The following is a 23,568-nucleotide window of genomic DNA, read 5'->3' on the forward strand; positions in this document are numbered from 1 at the left end:
GTTAACTTCAAGCTTATCCATTAACATTACATCACTGGCTTTGTTTAGCCATAACAACATTAACTTCAAACAAACAGCATCAAGCTCATTTACTTGAGTAGTTACATTCAGATTGATGGTCCCGAACACACACAGATCCTACCAACATTAGCATTGGGGCTGACATACATGATTATCATTCAAATTATAAATAATTACAGCACAAAGCACAATGATACATAACCATAACAAGAATAATGTTCCCTTGTACTTCTTTTCCAAAAGTTTAAATTTTGCTTCTTCAGCCATTACACACTCTTGGTTGATCCTGTCGTTCTTTCTTTGAGCTAACTCCAATGTCATTTTGCAATAATGGTTTAGTTCTTGTTCAAAATCAATCCATTAAAAAAATGAATATTGTCTCTTCATCTTATAGTTTGGACAATTTAAGAACCGTCTGCCAAAACTAGTATCTTTGGCAGAGATCCTTAGTTTTGCTGGAATCCCACAATGGCAATGTGGTACTGCACCACTGTCATCATCATCATCATCATCATACTGCATCTTCATATTGATTAATAATAGACAGTCCAAGCAATAAGCATGCATATCAATATTTATTAACAGCCAATACGCAATCCAAGCAAAACTATTCAGATTTACACAATATATTGCCGAAATTATCTGCAGAACATTTAGTACATGCACTTTCTTATCATAAAATCCATTTTAAATATAACAATGTTAAAACATGAATATACATAATTCCAAACATCAGTAAGAGTTTTATGACAGCAAATAATATACGAGTTTTGAGTTAAATATTTAACCATCAGGCATTGAAATTTACTCTTCAAACCTTTAAATATAACAAATTATACAATAAATTCAATTCAGGTACGAAATAATGGCAGCTGCTATAATAGCCTTGGTTTATTAAGAAATATAAAATTCAGAATCGAAATGACTCAAACAGAACCAAAAATTTACCTTCATTTTGTTGTAAAATGGAAGCTGCGATTTTTTTTTTTCCCTTTTTCCTTGTTGTAAAATGATGGACGGTTAAAGTTTTTATGGGTTTCGGTTTTTTGGGGGAGGGATGGAGGGATTCGAATAATCACAGATCACGTATGGCTACGATGTAGAGAGATCAATTTCAAGCAGGCGTGGGTTCTGGGTTCTCAAAGGAGGAGTGGGTTCTGAATAGAGAGGGGAAAGCAGAGAGAGAGAGAAGGAGCAGATCACGTATGGCTGCTCACGTATGACTGCTCACGTGAATAGAGAGAGGACCAACAGAGAAAGAGAGAAATCGTGTTGGGTAATCTATCCGTATGAGACGATAGATTGAGTGCGATGCGGTTTGTTGGAGAGAAGGAGTATCCCTTACGTGTCAGTTAGTAATTGGTCTCCATTTATCTCACATTAAAGGAATATCTGGTTTAAAAAATTTCTCCTTGAAGAAATGGTAAGGAAAGAATGATACAGTTTGAATTTCTGTGGACCTTTCGCTTGTATGCACCACGTGCAGATCTTATTCTACACCCAGCTTTTATGAAATGTATGTAAATCAGAAAGTACAGATTACTTTATGGACAACACTGATACAATAACAATCGTTGCAGTCGCCTGTAAAATTCTTGCCTCTTCCCACTTCAATCAACCTGCAAATTGCCTCTTTCCACTGATATAAGCATATTAAAACTAAAAATAAAATATGGCCACACAAGGTAGCCTTGTCACATATTGGGCCAAGAGAAGTCATATTGAGAGCGATCTGTTTCCTTAAAACAGATCCAAGCCCTTCTCCATTTATGTTACAAATATATGAGTACACATATCACCATCAAAGGCATAGTTGCCAACCTCAAAAACCTATGGAAGACTTAAACTAGTACAGCACAAATCTTCTCAGATTTACTAGAAACGATACAAAATTGTGAATTCTTAATGATTGCATCGCAACCATGCATACAAGAACAATTGTGTGCGGGCAGAGAGCATCATCAGATTTTGCAACTTACCAGGCTCATTTATCTTTGCCAGCAATAATCAAATCCAGGTGACCAACAGAAACACCACTCTCTCTCTAGCTGTTGACCTTTTACCATTATAATTATTGGCCCATCAGTTGCAACTGTAGCCCCTGAAAAGGATACCGGTCGACTGTAATGGTCCCTGCGTTTACTTCTTCCGAGTCTTGTTGCGATTAACTTTGATAATTTTTCGACCAGACTTGTCCCCGCCACCAGCACCCACTGAGAAGCTTCCTCCTAAACTATTTGTAGCTTGAAATGGAGGCTGGTTCTGTGAGGTGGCTGAACTCTGTTGGGCCCCAAATTGAAATGGATTATTGGGTGCTGATGGAGTTGTTGAACCAAACACAAAGTTGGATTGAGGAGGTGAGACAAGAGGTTGACCAAATACTGGAACTGTAGGCGTGGGTGCTTGAAAGGTATCCTCCGCCATGCTGTCCTCCATATTCATTTGATCATTATTTCCTGAGGAAGCTGAATTAAATGTGAAGCCTGAATTAGGGTTACCAAAGACAGGCTGTGATGAGGGAGCAGCCATAGCCGGAGTGAATGAGAAAGTGGGTCCAGATGATGCACCAATAGACGATCCAAATACAACAGGTGCAATGCCAGTAACAGAAGTAGAAGGTGTAGATGCCGCAAATGCAGTAGATGCTGCAAATGAAAACCCAGTCGAGGGTGATATAGTAGCAGGAACAGAAGCTGTAGATGCTGGGAAGGAAAACCCAGTCGAGGGTAACGTAGTAGCAGGAACAGAAGCTTTAGATGCTGGGAAGGAAAACACAGATGAGGGTAACGTAGTTGCAGGAACAGAAGCTGTAGATGCTGAGAAGGAAAAGCCAGTTGAGGGGGTTGTAATTGCAGCAACAGAAGCTGTAGATGCTGAGAAGGACGAACCAGCTGAGGTGGATATAGAGTTAATTGCTGAGCCAAAAATAGGAGGCTTTGTAGCTGGCCAACTGGAACTAAACAAGCTTGAAGCAGAACCATCCATGGCACTACTGGAGCTTGCCTCAGGAGAGGAAGCAGAACCTGAACTGAAAAGTTTAGCAGTAGTAGAAGCAGAAAACAGGGAACTACCAGAAGAGAAAGCTGTATTCCCAGCCAATCCAAACGAAGGTGCAGATGAACTGCATTGCACCGGCATGCTGTTGGTAAGAGATGAAACCCCTGTCCCAGCAAATGATGCCTTTGCACTTTGCACAGATTCATTGCCAGTGCCAAAAACAGAAGAACCTGATTGATTATTAGCTGTTGAAGTAGTGGCTGCAGGACCAAAAGAAAAAATGCTACTCCCTGAACTGGCATTTGCACCAGACGTGCCAGCAAAGGGAGAGCTCTTGAGATTGCCAAAGCTGGTCTCTGGCCTCGTCTTGGCTGCTTCTGATTCTACTCCAGAAGTATCTGTTACTGGTGACACTGAAGTTAATGGGCCAGTGGATCCGAAATTAAAAATAGGAGTTGCCGAGAATGAAGGTGCTGCTACAGCCAAGGTAGAAAGACTAACACTGCCATTAATGGATGTTAAGGCAGCAGCGGGGGTTGTGGCGCTGCTGTTGCCGCTGCTGGTGGAAGTAACAGTGAGTGTAGAGCTATTGGATGAATTCTGACTGAAAACATTATTAAAAACAAGAGGTGGAACGGGGGAAGAAAATGAAGAAGGGCTTGAGGCAAGAGACCCATTATTTAAGGAAGAATTATTGGCAGTGACATTGGCACCAATACTAAAAGTAGCCATTGGTGATGATGCAGAAGATGGCAGTGCAATTTCTGCTGTCCTAGAAGTGACTCCAGCATCTGAATTATTCTTATTATCAGCTTTATCCAATTCAGGTACTTTTGGTACAGAATTGGTTGCACCAACAGTTAAAAAGCTGCACATGAAGATGCAAAAGAATTCCAAGTTCTCAGGTTCATGAAAGATCATGTACTCAATGTAAGACTACTAGCTCTAAAATCTAAGAAGTCAAACGTAAATGTTTTGGGAAATGATTTGTGCAAGCCCTGGGCATGCAAGCCCATTAAAAAAATGTGGGGACCCACGAGATATTTTTTTCCTGGTGGGTTCCACTTTTTGTTCAAAGCACTTGCCCTAGACTTGCACGCATGGGGCTTATATCTAGTATTACTCTAATGAAGAGAGTAAAATTGATGAAGAGAACACTGCATAGAAGGCCTCACAAATCGAAGAAGTAATTAATGCAATCTGTATCCCAAGTTCCAAAGGATGTTATAACTCAATCAACGGAATATGTCAAGGCACCACTAAAGTAGATGAGTATTGATATGCATTACAATTAAAGCAGCAGTGAAAACACTTAGACTACGTAATGCATTTCATAACCCTAAAGCTCCAAAGGATATAAAAACTGAACTGCTATTGAAAAATTAAACGCTTCACATGCATATAGGTGTTGCCTACAAAGAATTTATCTTCATATAATCTAAACAATTTTTTTATCAGTAGACAAAATTTATATACTCAACAATTAATAGCGCAACCTCCTCTTTTTCCCTAAATTTGTAAGTTAGTCACGGACCTTATGGGTCTTGAACCCACAAGCTCGCATCAACTCCTTTCTTACCACGGAGAGAAGATGCCTTTGAGTGAAAGCTCAGAAAATATTACATATATTTTTCAATTTCTTCAATAAACTTTTTACCTATCAAAAAAATATATATATATTTTTCAATTTCTAAACATACAACCATGGACATTCTTGAAATGTTTTCTTGTGAAAGGCAACACAGCTTTGGGGCATAAATCATAGTTTGAAATAATAACAAAAAAAAAAAAAAGGCAGCCTCAACATCCAGGATGTCTTCAGTATTGGCAACTAACATATAAGACCCAAAGTTAACAATAAAATTAGAACTTTGCACGAATGGAAGTAGTTCTTGAATAATTTCATAACCAACTCATGCTGATACTGGATATGAAACATTTGATAGGTGACACTGGATATGAAACATAAGAGTAGCTTTCAACTCAGAACTTCCAGTGATGACCACTGCCTAAAAATTGATAATTTCTAGACCTTAAATATTTTTTTAAAAAAAAAATCTCAACACAATAGATCGATATAGAAAATTTTTAAAAATAATCAGAGACTGGGCAAAACTGCAAAGGTCTCAATTATATCCCCGAACCTTGGTGGAAGATTTTAATTGCATGATCATTCCTTTCAAAATAACAAATCTATGAATCCTACTCTATAAGTGCAGCATATATAATCATACAAACCAGTATCAAAGCCAAATGACATCCAACGAAATTATTTTAACCAAGGGGGATTTTTTTATTGGCACCAAGTATCTGGAAACAAAGTCTCGACTAATCCTCGGGGTGCATAGGCCATCGGCAAAAAGTTTTCCACAAATGTACCTCTTGTAATTTAAAGAGAGAGTCCCCCAGTTTGATGGCCCCAAGAGTGTGAATGCGGAGTTTTGGACCCAGGAAATTCCCCCAGTCCAATAAACCAAGGGGAATTATCACCATACATTCATAGTCCTACATGGTTATGGTAAAATTCTTAACTAATCACAGAGAAGGCAATCTTGCATTGATCTCAACAGCACTTGCAAAAGGCAAACTACTGATGCTGCATACTAATATGGATCAAAAATCAACCTCAAGGGTCCTTGGGTACTCCAAAAGTAACTAAGAGAGATTTCAACCCATTCCCCTCGGATTTAAGAAATATATCTTTCCATTATTGAATCTGTCCCCTAAAGAACTTCAAAAATCCCTACCTATTTTTACCATATGTTCTGGTAATAAGGAATCCCTTTCTTAAAAACAAAAAAAATACAAAATCACACTATTAAATACAGCTTCTGACAATCATCATATATTTCAAACAAGACAAGCACCCCTCCCTCCCCCCTTACTCAAAAAAATCACAAAAAACGGAGAAACCAGTTTAAAAAAAAAAAACCTTTCACATGGTAAGTACAAACAGATATACATACCTGTCTGAGATTTCTGGTTTTTTACCAGAACAAACACCAAATTTGAGACTGGAAGATTCACTAGCTGAAGACGAGGAATCAAATACGAACTTTGGAACATTGTCAGCACTTGAAACAGATAAAAAGCTAGCAACTCGGGACGTAGCATTTGGTTCCTTGGATGAAGCAACTTTATCTTCCAAGTCATACATAGGAGGTGCAACATTTAATTGCACTGGTGACACAGATTTATCAGACGTCAAGGTTGGCTGTGTCACTAACAAAGAAGGTTGGACAGCCGTGTTAGTAAAAGTGGCCTTTGGAAAGGCAAAGCCGGTACTCTTTTCAGCAACTACAGGTCCATCAGAAGATACCAAATCATTTGTTTGGTTCAATTCAGAACTTGAAGGGGGCTTAAATCCCATCAGAGATGGGGGCTTCTCCAGTGTTACAGCTTTTGCATCATGAATCTTACTCCCCACCACAGAGAAATCAACCTTTTCTCTCTCTTTAACCAAAGGGACAAGTGCTGCCCCATCAGGAGAGTCGTCATCCAGCTCAAAATAATCCTACAAAGCAGATCCATAGCAGTAAATCTTTTTGATGGTTCATGAAATTGATGCATTAGAAACGTCTGGAGGGTGTGAAAACTGACCTTGCCAATGTAAGAATTATATAATTTTGTATTCTTAACCTCATCGATGACCATAAGTTTGATAAAATAATAAGCATTTGAATCGTATCTGACAGGATGGCAGAGGAAGCCAGTTGACCATACATTTATCAAACAATACTCGACCATACACAGACCAAAAGATACATGACAAAAAACACATACCTCATGTGCACTCATCTGAAAAGCCTGTTTCTTTTGCGGAGGAAGGGTGACAAAGTTCATCACGGCAGAATTTGTAGTCTTGACACTGGGCAAGGTGTCCTTGTTTGGAGATTTATAATCTATGCAGTTCACTACAGAGACAGATCTGTCACAAGGAGCAACAAGCTTCAACAGGACATTTTCATCTTTGTTTTGCCTTTGAGAAGTGGTGTCTAGAGCATCAGGTAACGAGGTGTCAAGTGATATATCCATTTTTCTATTATCTCGTACATTCTCCAGAAATTTAGGTGATTCTACAGTCTCCAGGCTTCTGAGAGCTCTTCCGTGCAACATAGATGGCGACAACTTAGTGGGTGAGCTGTCCCTCACAGAAGCTACCTTGAGGTAAGATGATTTCTCTTTTGGTGAAACCAACTTTTCAAGTTGCTGCAATATTTTTGAAGCCATCTCACTGGACTTGGTTGGAACAGAGGTAAAACTTGTACCTGGCACACTGTTATCTCCATTTTCTATCGACATCTTTGTTGAGTTCTCCTTAGATTTTTCCAATAAAAGTGGCTTCTGCGTTGAAGATGAAGGATATTGAGCAGCACCAGGAACGACTCCACTATCAGAAACTGGCAAACTCAAGCCTCTTGAAGATAAAAGACTGGGTTTATGACGGATTCTGCGTATAGGACCAACAGGTCCTATATCATTGTACAAGACTGAACTTCTGCGTTTCAAAGCCTGCAAAGGGAAAAATGACATTCTTTTTTTGATAAGTAAAAGAGATAAATAAATAGACCAAGTATCTAATGATATGATCTTGGTGGTGAACACCATATATAGACCAAGTATCCAATGATCAGTGGGGGTACCCCTTGTCTAGAGCCATAAAGTTTATTCTGCTCCCATGCAGCCGCAGCTGGAGATGATGATGAAAGCCCATCGTAAGCAACAATGGGCCTGAAACCCTGGAAAATGAGGAAAACAATATAAGAACAACATTTTTTTATAAGTAAACGATATAAGAACATAAATCTAGAGTAACATTGACATTATAAAGAGAGTTATATCCCCTAGCATGTAAACCTTGTGGGTAGAGGTTGGATCAACTCTGGAATATGGAGTTCGACCCATGCTGTATATTGCGGATTTCCCTCGAGATCTAGGTGTTGTAAAACCATTTTCAGGGTACCCAGCATTACCAGGAGACCGGGGCACAAGTGGCATAATGGACGATTTTGGTGGAAAAGGTTGACTGCTTATCATAGTGGACTCTTCCCCATATGCTTGATTGCGAATACCAAGCATTGATGGTGATACTTTTGAAGGCCTACTGCCCATGTAAGCTTTTGCAAGCTCTGCAGGTGAAGCAACATCCTCATCAAGGACCTGAAGACATTTTTAGCCACTACATGTGAAAGAAGTGCAAGCAAATAGAAGATTTACTTATTATGAGCTAGGGAATCATAAACAACCACCAAAAAGCAATTTTAACTGTGTAAACCACATGATCAATCATACAGAGATTATGAGCAGTTTTTCTCACTCTTGAACTAATGACAGGGGTTGAAATGAGGCTGCTCCCAATCGTATTTTCAAATGCTTGAGTTATTGGAAATTCCTCCTTTCTTTCATGAGAGACCGCTGGCTCTGGTGGAATCACTTCAGACTTTTTCTCTTCATGCCCAATAGGTACATCATCAGTTTTTGAATGCAACAAGGCTGTCAAACGATCAATCTCAGACCTGCAGAGCAATTATCAAAGCCGTGAAAATTAAAAAAAGGGATGCATCTGGATGACATGAAAGAATATTAATCTGATAATTGATCTGATTTTAGACAGCATTGGAATTAGACGAAGCACCAAAGAATTTCTCCATTGTATCTCCCATGTTTAGATAAAATGCAAAGACACATTGCACAACTTGTACAGATGAATAGATGATGATGTGATGTAGATTATTAAGGGTCCAAGGTTACAAAATCTACAAATCAGGAAGTGTTTGAGTCAGACACTACTATTAATTTTACAAAGATTACCTGGTAAAGGTCTTCTGCTTTAAAATTTGCTCAAGCTCAGTCAAGCCGCCTCTGTCAGAACTACTACTTGGCTTGTCACCACGATCAGTGGCTTTTTGTTGCATACCAGCAGAATCCTTTACAGGGAAATACGCATACAAGACAGACACATCAACAAGATACACATGGTACATAAAAATACTGTACAAAAATCAGCCTACTGAACCTAAATATATTAAATGTCAAGTTACCGATCAACAATATATATATATACACTAAATGTCAAGTTGTATACATATTATTCCACTTAAAGAATACAGCCCGCAGGACCAAATGGATCACAGAAGAACAGAAACCAATCAACATTAAGACAAACTATAAATAATTCACAAAAAGTAATGAGCCATCCAATCAGAAATTAGAATGCATTTGCAATCTACAATCTAACACGAGTGGTACCAAAACCCTTGTAAGGTATCCTTCCTTAAACATGCTGTGATGGAAAACTAACGTTTTCTATCCCCTTCCCCCAGGGAAAAAAATACCAGTCAGAAAAAAAATGCTACCCATTACACCAGCTAAAACAATAAATGGTGATTCATTTTGCAGCAATGGCAACCTTCCAACACTTATGCTGACAAAACAATAGGATCTCTTCCAGAGAAAAAACAAACATCAGCTACTCATGTAAGCAACAGGTTGACCCCACCTAATGTGAACTGTAGATTACCCTTTGTAACACCTCAGTCCCACATTAATAAAAATAAAAAATAAATAAACAGGAGATGCTCTTTACCACTTACTTTTTTACTTTGTTCCAAAACGGTAAACTCCGTAACTAATCGCACAACCATAGCAACAAAAAAATTAGAAAAACAGAAAAGAAGTTTACTTTACAGAAGGGTCTCAGAAGAATGAGCCATATGACCCCTCTTTTGGTTGGGGACATTTTCTATTTATTATATAATTTTTTTTAATCGGTAAACGAGAATTTTATTGATGAGAGAAATAGGTATAGCTCAAGTGCATGGGTTTTTTTTTTTTTTTTTATAAATAATTCAATCTTATTAAAGCACAAAGTGGCGCAACCCAAGTACATTGGGTGTATACAAGAGAAAGCATCCCATTGTACAGAGGGAAAAAAAAAAAAAAAAAGTGGGTCGCATTTGATGCTCAAACGACCTATATGGTAGACAATTGGAAAGAATTGTGTTCCACTACTCTTACAGAACCAAATAGCTATCAAGGCGGAATTTGCTCCCAAATATCTGGAACCACACCAAGAGGCTTCACCAAGACAACCAACCAGAAAATTTTAGCAATGAAGCTTATTGGAAAAATTCAAATATGTAACAATTTTATCTGTGACAACTTTTTTTCTGAAATCAAAAAATTAAATTATGGCATCTGAGTGAAAAAAGAAACCTGATCACAAGCAAGGAGTAATATATAGCGTTTTGACTTACTATGACAACTGCTTCATGGTGCTGATCCCTTGCATCCTGGTGATTATCCCTAACTTCCTGCTTCGATTCTGAACAAACATTACATTCATATTACATGAGGTTACAATATAACAGCGACAAAAAAGAAATCAAACATTATTGTACCATTATTGTAAAGCAACTAAGATGAGAGGATATAACATTATTATACCATACAAAAGATTAAAGATTACAGCAACCAATTCCCAGAAAAAGCATCAAGGAATGACTTAAATCAAAGAAAAGCAACAATATTTGGGAAAAAACAGACAATGATCGCCACTTTAAATTGGAATTATAAGGTCCTTGGACTACATGTTGAAAAAAATAAAAGCAAATCTATCATTTAATGGTTGAAGTTTCAGTAAAAATTAGGCTCACGTGTTTATCTTGTGAGTGAGCTTTCAGAAACACTTATATTTAACTTGACCTTAGCATCATATCATAGAAAATCCCAACAATATACAGTATGCAGAATATAACATGATAATGGTCATCAATAAGAGAAAAAATGTATGATCCTTTAAGACAGTATGGCTACAGTGGCAATTTTTCCACTACTACATTGTTGAGATACCCCATATTGACGATGATTGTACTGACCCTCCATTGACACGTTATAATTGCACAGTTGCATTATAAGAGGCAACTCTCTCATCCCGGGCATGTGCACACACCAAGATGATCAGGGCCAAGAAGAGGTCTAAACCAATAATTTTCAAGTCTAAATATCCTAAAATATGAAGATTCATTGCCTTTCTTCTAGCTCAATATCGGAAAATGCCTAGAATTTGGACAGCCAAATTAACTACATTCACTACTTTTTCATATGCGATTGGTACAAATCAAAATTTTCGACAACAGAGGACAGGACTTCAAGAAATATAAAAGATTTCGAAAATAAGTCTCAGTTCAACGATAAATAATTCAAAATGCAACGTATTTGCATATGTACATATATCTACGAAGAGCGAAGAAACCCTACATTGGTCCCAAGACAAAGTAAGCTACTTCCACAACACTAAACGGTTATCACTCAAAGAAAGGGACCTAAATATGAACTGAAAAAATAATGCCTTCAACTAAATATTAGGAAAAAAAATGGGGGAACCCGTATAAAGTAGAGTGCCTCTAGCTACCACGTTAAACCCTAAAAACATGCCCCGAAATGAAGAACTCCATTTCCACGACCAATAACGAGAAATAGCTTGCGACACAAGGAAAACTAACCTGAAGTGGAAGGCTGAGTCTGCGGCTGCTGAAGTGGGGGCGGCGGCTGAGTGAGGCGCTTGCGGAAGACGGAGGAGAAGATGCGGTGAGCGCTGGAGGCGATGAGCCGCTGAGCTGGATCGACGAGCCGCGAGAGCCAACCATTGCTGTTGTTGTTGGCGGTGCCGACGATGCTGGGATTCCTCAGGGCCGTAGGCGGTCGGTCGTACGGCGTTGTATGGGTGGTCCTCCGGAATGGCCGCTTCCGAAACTTGCCGCCCGTACCCAATCCTTCTTCCGAAACGACGTCGTAAGGATTACCTTCGCGCGTCGTCTCCATACGAGAGAGAGGGAGAGAGAGAGAGAGAGAGAGAGAGAGAACTAGGGTTTGGAATTTAGGAAAGGAAGGAGAGAGAGAGAGAGGGAGAGAGAGAGAGAGAGGGGAAAGCGGTATTGCCCCGAGCGAGAAAATGAAAGAAACGAGTAATAAGATATTCGGAAAAAATACGATATACTGCCAACGTGCGAATAATCCCTTATTTGATAATTGGCCCTTCGTTTAAATAGCTTGTTTTATATGAATTTCCCAAAAATTTATCATTTTCAATAATCCGGTTTAAAATTTTAACACCGAGTGCCAGCACCTGACTAATTCTGAGATATTCAAAATGTATCATATTCTATTTCATAATGATAAAATTTAAATAAAGATTAACATTACTAAGATAATAATATTTTTAATATAAAATATAAAACGTTTTAATTATCATATTTCTTAATAAATTGATAAATAAAATTATAAAAATCCGTAACGCACATTTGCTGTTGTTATGATTGTAATAATGACTTTTAATTTTTTATATATTCATATTTTAAAGAAGAAAAGAAGAAGAATAAATCATTGGCTTTGGGAGCGTGTATGGTGGGGGCCCTCCAAGAGTGGGATGTGCCGATGGAGGAGCGTGTGATTCTCTATTACATTTATTCAAGGCCTAAAACTCTTGACAGAAAAAGAAACGGTGGGGGTGGTGGCGGTGCGGCAAAGGCATGCACAAGCAATTGAGGGATAAACTATTTAGCATTTAGTGCTCAAGAAAAGAAGGGCATCCCACTTCTCCATTAGCTCTAGCATTTATATATGAAAAATTTTATATATTATACTATCATCTTACTTACATCCTACTAAGTAAGATGTGATATATTTATCATCATTAAATGATCGTTTATTGCATGATTTTTTATCATTAAATAGTAATAATGCGCGACATCATACATAATAGGATGCAAGTGAGATAATTATATAGTATATTGCATTACTCATCTCATCTTGGCGAGGTTACACACCATAAAAAATAATAATAACAATGTCACATGTAATATATAATATCAAAAAATACAAAGGAACATACATTTTTGGTCATCCAGATGGTATGCAATACGATTAAAAGGGTTGGTGTAGTTGCAAATCTCATAGCACAAGAAACTCTGAAAAAACTCGATCATTTTTTTCTCTCTTTAGAAAGGCCTTGGTGCTCCTTAGATGAGCATCTATGCTCGTACTGTACAATCTCTGATCCCACCAGAGTTTGAAGCAAAGAAGAAAGAATCAAGAATCTCACCACTGCCTATGCAACTATAGTCTTAGAGCTTCTTTAAGCCCGATGCTGAAAGTATGTTCTAGGCCCTTCTTACCAACAACTACAGCATTTCCTTTTTGCATCATGGCAACAAACTCGTTGTAATCTATGCGTCCATCCTGCAAAATTAATATAAACAATTTATTTTTTGATTAGTAATCGAGGTTTTGTTGAAGAACAGAACGCTAAAGGCATTGCTCAGATAGAAACAAAAATCATAGGCAAGTATGATGCATCAGAAAGTCACTGGAAAGTCTGATACACAGTGCAAGCCACGTCAATGGCATTAGGGCCTTAGGGGAGTTCTAGATAAGGTCGTAGCCTTTAGCTCTTTCCCATCAAATGCAGACATGTGCTCGATAGGTTAAAACAGTTCACCATTTCAGCAAAGAAATGGCCCAAGCAGAAACCTAAACTTGTGAAATTTTTTTATTCGCTATCTTGTGTAGTTAACAATGAAATCCTTATCTCAACCCAACCCACCACTCTGAATGCCTAATCACTGTGATAGGATGGCCTTAACTTCATCTAACACTAACTTATTTTCATGTGGAAAACCATCAGTCAAATCCAACTTAAATTATTTCTAAGCTTGCAAGTCAACATAAAGAAGGTGGTTAGGTTCTGGACAAGATTCTACTGCATCAAATTGTGGTTGCGCTCAGCAAACTAAGCCAGGCTTTGCTGAGTCCAATTCTAAAACAGTTGTCAATATATCCTTGACTCGAACTACCTATTCATGTAAGGCAACAGAGATTGATCTTTCAACAACTTTTAATTTTTAAATGTGGAAGTATGATTAAAGTAAATACTCACGTTGTCCTGATCAACTTCTTGGATCATTTCTTCAAGGCGAATATCTACTATCCCAAAATCCTCACAAGCCTTTTGAAGCTCATCAGGAGTAATATAACCACTTCCATCCTTGTCAAAGTACGAAAAAGCTGCAAATAGATGATCTTGTCTCTCGATTTTGTTCAGATGCAGTGTTGCAGCAATGAACTCTCCATAATCAATGGTTCCATTGTTATCTATATCTGCCTGCAATTCAGTCATGTAAGTGGATTAAAAACATAATTCATTAGTGCAACATTATTTCATTGCCTCATGACAGCATGCGAGATTCCCACAAAGGCAGAAACACAAACTATTTTCATAATCTTGCCAATTTCAACAAGACTAGAGAGGTTTCTCAAGCAAGCTCCCATGTTTTATAAGAATAGAGTACAGTGCATCGAGGTCTTCATATTTATAAAATAACAGAAAGTTTATACCCTCCAGGTAAAAATAACCAGTGTCCCAATCATCCATGGCTAAACCAAGCTTATCCAGGTAATAATAACATATCAAAAGAGCCCCATTATAATCACTTGATTTCATTTCTATAATGGTATGTAGTCAGTAATATGAGAAAGAAACATTTCTTTACTGTCTTCTACCCCTTTCCTTGTGGGGGGGCATCAAGAGCCACTTTAGACCCTCCAAAACATCGTGACCAACACCTAAAATTAAAGGAAAAGAATATAAATAATGAGAACCTCCTGGCCTTATATACCGTGTTAAGGAAAGATAAGACTTTTCATTCTCCAACTAACATGGGCTTTACACTTTGACCCTAAACTACCCAAGATTGACACATTGCACTTCCAACTACTACCGACTGTCAAATAACACTCTCCTCTGATTCTGTCAACTCAAGTAGGTGAAAATAGGTAAGGCAACACAATTCAAAGGTCAGATTGTAATGGAGGGTAGGCATTGCAACTGTTTGACAGTTGGAGGGGTGCCATATGTCAATTCTGGTCGTTTAGGATGACTCTCTCTCTCTCTCTCTCTCTCTCTCTCTCTCTCTCTCTCTCTCTCTCTCTCTCTCTCTCCTGCACACACACACATGCGCACAGGGTTTTGGTTTTATATCTTATCCTCAGCAGAGACCATTTTCTTTCTTTTCCCACAAATAGCATAATATCAATTAGGGGAGCCCTTTTGAAGCATTTAGCAAAAGACTTGGATCCAAATTCATCTAATGCTTACGGCTTGCATCAGATCATAAATTTCAGATTCCTTAAGATTAGCTCCTACTCTTTTCAAACCAGCCTTCAGTTCTTCAAAACTGATTTGACCGCTATCGTCTGTGTCAATCATCTTGAACATTTCTTTTAGGCCAGCTATCTCTTCTTCAGATAAGTTCTCTGCAATGACCTGCAAAGAACAAAGATAGCAAGAAAAAAATTTAAGTCACTACATCCAAAAGAAAATTCAAACAATATTTTTAACATGAAGTATGTACTGTATTGTTTCTGATTATTAATTTACGCAGAAACTCTACCAATTCAGCTTTTCAACGATCTTATATTCAGAAACCTTCAGCTTTCACAATACACTTACTTTGAGAGCCATTTTCTTGAGCTTGTTCATAGCAGAAAATTGCTTCAAGCGACTTAAAACTGCAGAATCAAGAGGCTTGTCGGGAGCTACTCCATCGACTTGAACCCAGGGATGACCTGACAGGAATTTAAACTGTAGATGAGCTACAACAAGAAAACCCTTGCCTGAAACATTCCATAAATATTATAGGATACACAAATAATAATGATGGTTCAAACAGCTAAAGTAGATGACATGTCATTTTAAAGAATTTAAAATTTTGAAAAAGGAAAATACAAAATAGAAAAGGACAAGATCCTTTGAATGGAATTGCATATGAACTATTCATCCACGCAGGAGTCTCATATAGCAAACCTGGGTTACAAGACAGTAAAACCACATCAGTAGTATATATCTGTCAAGATTTTGAAAGACGTCTTACTTTGAACAACAAGTCCTCTCAGTTTCATCATTGAGGATACAAAAAGCAATATTACTGCGACATCGAAGAAACTCTCATCTTTCCTTCAACATACCATTCATCAAGGCTCACAATAAAAACCTTGGAAGGGAAACATTACAAAAGTATAAGTCAGCCACAGTATTTGTCATTATTATAGTTTACTAGGTTTTTTATAAGTTAATTCATTTCTGACGCCAGCATCACATTCTTCTAGTTTAATACTTCCATTGCTAAAAATTTTGAGTGTATCATTGACAGTCCAAGAAAATTTGAAGATATCAGGGCTATTTTTGGTGCAAAAAGGAATAAAACTATGATCACGAAAGCTCCAAAATGAAACCATTCAAAGATGAATTTTGGAGACTCCATGGGACATACATATTCCAATAGAAATAGCTTGCATTCGACCCCATCCCTAGATATGAATCAAATAACGCCTACTTGTCTGAATTAATCAATCAAAATACAAAATAATTATAGACTCACACAAAACTTCATGAGCGGTGAGCCGCCTTCTAGGATCTCGAACAAGCATTTTCGTCACTAAGTCTTTTGCACTGTTGGAGATACTTGGCCATGGGTCAGATGAGAAATCAAGATCACCATGCAGGACCTGTTCGAATATCTCTTGTTCCGTTTCTACATGATCATGACAATGATGGAGAAGAATGTTGGGAAAAAAGGAAAATTAACAAAAAATTGGAACATATTTACACATATGCAGACACCATACAGGAAAATTTCAAGAACTAGCAGATTCTAAGCTTCTTACCCGCCCAAAAGGGAGGCACTCCGCATAATAGAATGTACAGAATCACTCCAGCACTCCAAACATCTGCTTCTGGACCATAATGCTTTCGTAGAACTTCCGGTGCAACATAATATGGGCTTCCAACCACATCAGAAAATCTCTCACCTAAAAGGGGAAAAAACTTTAGATATCAGAATAGGTTCTATACATTATGTCATATGTTCTACCTATTTACATACGAACATAAATCATGCATGAAGAATAGGTTAGTAACTTATAAATGCATCTAATCAAATTCTAGGAACAAATAATCATTATGTTATCAGTACTCTCTGTGACCATGAATTACATCACTTATAATTGTCATAATTTTGGTGATTTTAGAATATCAATGTAAATAGGATTGTATGTAATGTTTAAACTGTGAAATTGGTGATTGAAAATAATTTGCATTGATCAAACAAGCAACTTGGACTAGTCGCGAGATAAGAACGTTGTGCAGGTGTTTTAGAATTTATACCGAAAGCAAGTAGAATACCACGCCCCTTAATACATAATTATCTCATCATCAACTAGTGGAATCTCATCCAACTATCAATTTTGAAAGACTTTGAAGTAGCAACTCAAATAATTTTCAGAAGTACTACAGCCATATGAATTTACCTGGTTTAAAGAATATCGATAACCCAAAGTCAATGGTTTTGAGAAGTGATTCCTCTTTATTGTTGATAAAGAGAAAATTTTCTGGCTTAAGGTCACGATGCATCACTCCCAGTGAATGACAAGCTTCTAGAACCCCAACTATAGTTCTAGTAAGCTCAGCTGCCTTTCTTTCCGTGTAATGCCCACGCTTAATAATCCTATCGAAAAGCTCACCACCTGCACATAGCTCCATCACAACATGAACCGCCACTGCATCTTCATAAGCCCCTTTGATAGATATAACATTTGGATGCCCCTTCAGATGGTGCATTATCTGAATTTCTCTTCTCACATCCTCAACATCTTCGTCTGTTATCAACTTCCTCTTTGCAATAGACTTGCACGCATATTCTTCCCCTGTTGCCTTCTCCACACATAGAAACGTTGTCCCAAATTGCCCTTGTCCTAGTTTCTTTCCCAAACTGAAAAATTCCTTTATATTACCAGTTTTTGTCTTCAAAACCTCAGCACGAAGACCTGCACTAGCCACCCTCTTCATATGTGGGTTCTTCTTGGCTTTTGCAGGTTGCACTGGTTCCGAGTTTGGAATTGTTACTTGTTCTGGGGGTTTGTTTTGGACCGGCAAAGGCGATTCAGGCTGATGCATTGCCTCATTGACTGTTTCTCCATTAGTATGAGCAGAAACTGAATCATCGGGCATCCGGGTTCGCCACATTGCGGCAGAAACCGATTGGAAGAAACCATTCTTAGAAATGCTAGGCCCGACACAAGTATTCCCCATATGGCACTAAACTGATTTCTTTATAAACTCCCTACTTTCAGCACCAAGATCTAATCCCACTGGATGTGTTGACACGAAACATGTTGGATCTGATCTTATAGACCTGGGTGACATATGTAAGTCAAGCACCCCTTGTATTTTTGTCTAAACTTGATAGAGATAATAAAATCAATCTTGAAATATAGCATGTGATATGAACCATGAATCAGTGCAAAACGAAAAACAAAATAAAAAACGGAAGCATTACTCACCGAATTTGGAAATTTCTTCGTGTATTCAGTTGCCGACTTCATCCATACAAAGATAACAAGTGTACAAATGATGTAACAGTAAGATGAACAAATTAAGGACACCCAAAGAGGCCAAAAGAAGTCAAATCTTTATTGACAAAAGATAAAATCCAGAAATATTACAACAACAAACAGAAAGAAGTAATTTCCCTCAAATTATAGCATCTCAGAACCAGTCAGCACTAAAACAAACCAAGCCAAGCCAACTAAAAAACTGAAAGCCGATCAAAGTTCTTCAATTTTAAACAAAAATCAGAATAACCCAAATGAGCAAACAGTAAGGAACGGGTAAACAAAGTCGAGAAGCTGGGAAAGAGAAGAAGGGACCTCTGGTTTATCAGGTCTCTGGAATGGGATGTTGAAAAAATAAATAGACTATAATAATGCCGGCTTTTAGTGGTTGTCTCTGTGCATAAATGCAGGCTTTATTTGTTTTTTACCTTGTCATTAAGAATGCTATTGAATTCAATCAACCGGGCTATTCGGCTGATTGTCTTGCGGAAAGTCGTTAGCTATCTGAACCCACCATTCTCAACTTTTTGCACAACGACGGTTTAAACTGTTATAATGTTTTTCTTGTTATATTATGTTTTATTTTTCCCTATCTTTGTACTCTAATGTTTTTCTAATAAAAAATCTTATTCACAACTGGCAGGGTGTCTGAAAATCCTCATAAAAAAAACACACGAAATGTCAAGGAAGTCTCTGTTTTTGCCTTGAATGGACCGAGTCCAAAGTAAGTTATTTATAATATTTCGGTATATCTATTCAGGAAATTGTTTGGGTGGATTTGGGTATTGAGAATATTATAAATAGTGATAAAAAAATATGTAAAAAATAATAATAAATAATAATAATAAAATATGTAAAAAGTAATGAATAGTAATAAAAATAAATAATAAAATAATAAATAATAATAATAAGTATTGAGAATATCTAAATATCTAGACAAATTAAAGTACTACTACTGACTTTTATGAGTTTGTTCCCTCAAACTTACCATTAGTGCAAATTGCACTTTTTAATTTCTTTTTCTTTCAAACATATTTTTTTTTTTTCAAAAAAACACCGCTTCATAAACAGTCGTTTCTTTAACCATTAGAAAATATATATATATATATCTTAGTGGTAACTTTAATGGAGCAAACATATGGATTCAAGTGTCATTTTCCTTTGACTTTATTGTTTCGAAAAAGATTTCATTCTAAAATTTTTATCTCATTTCATATCATTTCTAAATATCATTAAAATATAAATACTTTCAAACTAATCATTATAACTTTTTAAAACTTTCAAATAAAAAATAAAAAACAATTCAATTTTTTTAAATCTCTAAACAAAAATAATATTAAAAAAATTATATTCTAATAATATTTTAACTTTATCATATTTTTATTCAACTCTTTCTCTTTCATTTCTTAAAGCCCTATAAAACACTCAAATTATCTCACTACTATTTACAAACTATCTTGTTACTAATCACAAAATTTTCATTTCATCTCACTCTCCAACTTATCGTTAAAATATTTTATTGAGTTTTGAGAAATGTAAAAGAAAAAAATTGAATAAAAATATTAAGTTATTTGTAGTATTATTTTTATTTTTTAATTTGAAATAATTTGAAAAAATAGTATTATTTTTATGTTTTGTTAAGAAATTTGAAAAAATTATAATAATTAGATAAAAAATTAAATATTTGAATTGAAAATTATTTTATATTTAAAAATTCACTAAAGCAAGTTTTGTTTTCGCACCTCGTTCTATGATTGTTTATAGCAACCAATATGAAGTGTATGATGATGAGGGGCCAGTTGACTTGAGTTAGCACAGATCAGGTGGAAGCGTGCGTGACGTTAAAACGCGGGTTTAGAATTGACAACGTGCATGCCATCAGAGTAGGTCAAAACCGCGTTCCCGTCAGGATTATGGACTACGTGTATGAACACCGCAATCCATGCCGCAGCTCTTTCCTCGCTTGTATGTCTCATCCCATCTCATGTCGTGATGTGTACTGTGTACGCATCGGTGGAGTGAGAGAAGAAGTAAATTTAGAAGAAAAAATAAAAATTTTATGTATAATTATTTTTATATATTTATTGTGTATTTTATTTATATAATTAGATGTGTCACTTTTTTTAATATAAAATAATTATTTTAATTAATCATATCATTAGAGTGTATAAGAAATATGTAAAAATGACTGTGTGTGACATAATTCGAAAAAAAAAACATGTCCTATGTTAAACAATAGGACATGCATGCAATCTTGAAAGTAATTCAAGAAATTAATGATTTTATATTTTTTTTATATAGGGATGGGAGATTTGGACCTAATTAATCTATTTGAAAATCAAACGCTAATATTCATTTAGTCTAAAGAATTTTGGCTATTTTGAACTTACTTTTAATTTTAAATAGATTGACATATACTAACATTGTTTGGATACTAAAAATATTTAACTTATCTCGATTCATTTCATCTAATCATTATAATATTTTAAAATTTGTACATAAAATATAATAAATAATTCAACTTTATCAAATCTCAAAATAATCATAATATTAAAAAATAATATTCTAACAATATTTTATTTAATTTTCATCTTCTATTTCATCTCGTTCAATCTCAACATTAAAAAATAAGTCTTGGTCTATGAGCTTGAATTTGATTCATTTTAAAATATTAATATTAGTCAGGATTTGTTCAATTTTTAATGGGGATGAAATCCAAAAAATAAAAAATAAAAAAAGAGAAAAAGAGAAAAGGAAGAAGAAGATAAAATGAAGTTGTAGTTGGGTACATGGTTAGGTTTTCCAACCAGGACAACCCCACGAAGTTTCAAATAAATGGGTATTCACAAGACGCTCTTAATTCCTTTCTGCAGGACATGAAAGTTAACCTACCTTACCAAAAGAATGGAACCTTGTCACGTAGATAATAAATTTTCCCATGGCAGGCAAACTACCATAGAGTTGGATCACGATTTATTACACTTTTTTTCTATACTTTAAAGAGATATAGAGATAGCATGTGAAAACCATTATAATTATTTCTCAAATTCACATTAACAATATATATATATATATAATGTATAGAATAAAAAAAAAATACAGAGCATGTTAATCTCATATATATTAGTCAGTACTATGAATAAAAAGGGTACAAACGGTTTCTCCGAGAACCCCACTGCATTCACTCCAAGTTGCAGTATTTCTTTGCTTTCTAATTTTGTAAGTTGATTTGAGTTGAATTTCTTATAAATAATAATGAGTTGAGATAGTAAAGTGAGTTTTATGAAATTTATGTTATACGAGTTTAGATATGTTTGAATGTTAAAATTAGTTTAGATATATTTATAAGAAATTAAAAAATATTATGGATCTCGCATATAAAGACATGTTGAGTTGAAAAAGGTTATGAGTACGTGTAAAAAAGTTTTGAGTTGAAATGAATTTAGTTATTTAAGATTTGAATATTTAGATGTTAGAGTCAGTTCAAAATTAGATTGAATTAAATTGATCACAATTTAATCCAAATTCTAAATATGACCTTAGAGTATTAGCATTGACTTATTCATCTTTATCTTCATATTCAAATTTGATTAATATATCTTTAAATTCATCTGTATTGACATGCATTTCTAAATTTTTACATAGCTATGAATAGTGATTCTTCAACTTTGTTAAATCAATTTTCACTCTCCAAACATTATTTTTAATGTTTTTTTTTTCTCTCATATCCATTAAAATTAACTTTGTAGAATTTGTATTAAGATGATTTTGATATATTAAATTTATATTAAATTGATAATACAAAGTGTTTTTTAGAATATATATTAATATTTATTGATAAAATTGATCATTTTGATATATAAAATTAGTAATATTTAAATATATGAAATTGATATTTTTGAACACGTGGCTAATTGTAAAATATATAAAAAATAATAATTTTAAGAAAAAAGTAAAAAATAATAAATAAAAATATTTTATTATTATTTAATTTAAAGATATATAATTCAATGTGAGAGTTTTTCTTGATATACAAAATCAATATTCAAAAAAGATAATTTAAAATATACATATAAAAAAATCAATGCTAATATTCTTAATGCGCAAGATATGGATGATGAATAGATCTTTTAATAAAATAACTGTGGGTCTTGTATTATGACTTATTGTCCTTTAAAGTCGTTGGGCTTACATTCAAATCCACTACCTGCCCACCTCTCTTTTTCTTACAATAATTATCAACACAGACCCTATATGCACATGCCTTCAAGAGAAATAAATAATAATCAATAACTTGTTAAGATAGGAGGATTCTTGGAGGTTTAGGAGTAGAAAAGAAAATTTTAAATTTGAAATAAAAATTTAAAATATTATTTTTAGTATTATTATTATTTTAAGATTTAAAAAATTTGTATTAGGTTATGAAAAAGTTAAATTTTTTATTATATTTAATGTAAAAATTTAAAAAAATTATAATAATGAGATAAAACTTTTAAATTAAGATAAAAATTTTAAAATAAAATATATTTACAAAATTTCTCATCTCAACTTAACTCAACGTAACAGTCAATTCAAAATAGTCAATTCAAAATGGCATGAAATTATAAAAAAATAAAACTATAGTAATTGCGGAGTCCCAGCAATTGCGCACGATCTCACAGTTGTCCTGAATTAATGACTTCAGTCACCAACCAATAATGATATTTAGTACATAACTTGAGTTGGATCGATCTGGGCAAATGGGTCTGGGCGACTCAACTCAAAGATAGACCAAAATAACTCACTCTCGGGCTGAACCCAACTCAGTGGGTCATTCCGAACACGCAATGTGTCCTGTTTCCCTATCCGTTAGACAGAAAAGTGATCTTCTCATCTAAAAAAATCACGTGGGCCTTTTCTATTGGCCACAGAAGCCGCTCTCTAATATTGAGATGAATTTACACCACCAGAAATTATCAAGCAGAATTGGTGGAGCAGAGACTGCCAACTGGGTAAGATATTTGCATGAAAATCTTCCTCTTTCATTTTCACCAATGAGAATAAAGATATGGATCACATGAGATAAGGTTCCCTACTGCCTCCGACATTATAAAGACTGCACCC

The 23,568-nt window shown here is 35.4% G+C and overlaps 2 protein-coding genes across 3 annotated transcripts; both read right to left on the reverse strand.

Annotated features, from left to right (window-relative positions):
• Positions 1 to 1,740: 1,740 nt before the first annotated feature.
• Positions 1,741 to 11,961, reverse strand: LOC122291531 (nuclear pore complex protein NUP1-like). Its single transcript, XM_043099294.1, has 9 exons — positions 11,523 to 11,961; positions 10,275 to 10,342; positions 8,830 to 8,945; positions 8,336 to 8,534; positions 7,876 to 8,178; positions 7,662 to 7,757; positions 6,802 to 7,530; positions 5,985 to 6,532; positions 1,741 to 3,886 (listed from the first exon to the last, which is right to left on the reverse strand). Exons 1-9 carry the CDS (start codon positions 11,839 to 11,841, stop codon positions 2,161 to 2,163), a joined length of 4,104 nt encoding a protein of 1,367 aa, XP_042955228.1. The 5' UTR covers positions 11,842 to 11,961; the 3' UTR covers positions 1,741 to 2,160.
• Positions 11,962 to 12,768: 807 nt separating this feature from the next.
• LOC122291532 (calcium-dependent protein kinase 1-like) lies at positions 12,769 to 18,986 on the reverse strand. Of its 2 annotated transcripts, none has more exons than XM_043099296.1 (8): positions 18,415 to 18,986; positions 17,383 to 18,266; positions 16,741 to 16,884; positions 16,455 to 16,607; positions 15,527 to 15,642; positions 15,221 to 15,340; positions 13,955 to 14,179; positions 12,769 to 13,257 (listed from the first exon to the last, which is right to left on the reverse strand). In XM_043099296.1, the coding sequence occupies exons 2-8, from the start codon at positions 18,161 to 18,163 to the stop codon at positions 13,135 to 13,137; spliced, it is 1,662 nt and encodes a 553-aa protein (XP_042955230.1). In that variant the 5' UTR covers positions 18,164 to 18,266; positions 18,415 to 18,986; the 3' UTR covers positions 12,769 to 13,134. The 2 variants fall into 2 exon arrangements, with proteins under 2 accessions (XP_042955230.1, XP_042955229.1); XM_043099295.1 differs by having other exon boundaries at positions 15,173 to 15,340; positions 18,415 to 18,980.
• Positions 18,987 to 23,568: the final 4,582 nt, after the last annotated feature.

This window comes from Carya illinoinensis, chromosome 13 (genome assembly GCF_018687715.1).
Source record: "Carya illinoinensis cultivar Pawnee chromosome 13, C.illinoinensisPawnee_v1, whole genome shotgun sequence".
Lineage (NCBI taxonomy): Eukaryota > Viridiplantae > Streptophyta > Magnoliopsida > Fagales > Juglandaceae > Carya > Carya illinoinensis.

Excerpts from the sequence above, each read along its gene's own strand:
- LOC122291532 (XM_043099295.1), bottom strand. The coding sequence starts at position 18,163 with ATGGGGAATACTTGTGTCGGGCCTAGCATTTCTAAGAATGGTTTCTTC. Across the intron at positions 15,341-15,526 it reads TCAAGAAAATGGCTCTCAAA|GTCATTGCAGAGAACTTATC; the intron begins GTAAGTGTATTG and ends TGTTCTTTGCAG. Across the intron at positions 14,180-15,172 it reads TTTATGATCTGATGCAAGCC|GCAGATATAGATAACAATGG; the intron begins GTAAGCATTAGA and ends ACTGAATTGCAG.
- LOC122291531 (XM_043099294.1), bottom strand. The coding sequence starts at position 11,841 with ATGGAGACGACGCGCGAAGGTAATCCTTACGACGTCGTTTCGGAAGAA. Across the intron at positions 8,535-8,829 it reads AAGCAGAAGACCTTTACCAG|GTCTGAGATTGATCGTTTGA; the intron begins GTAATCTTTGTA and ends ATTGCTCTGCAG. Across the intron at positions 7,758-7,875 it reads ATCCAACCTCTACCCACAAG|GGTTTCAGGCCCATTGTTGC; the intron begins GTTTACATGCTA and ends CTCATTTTCCAG.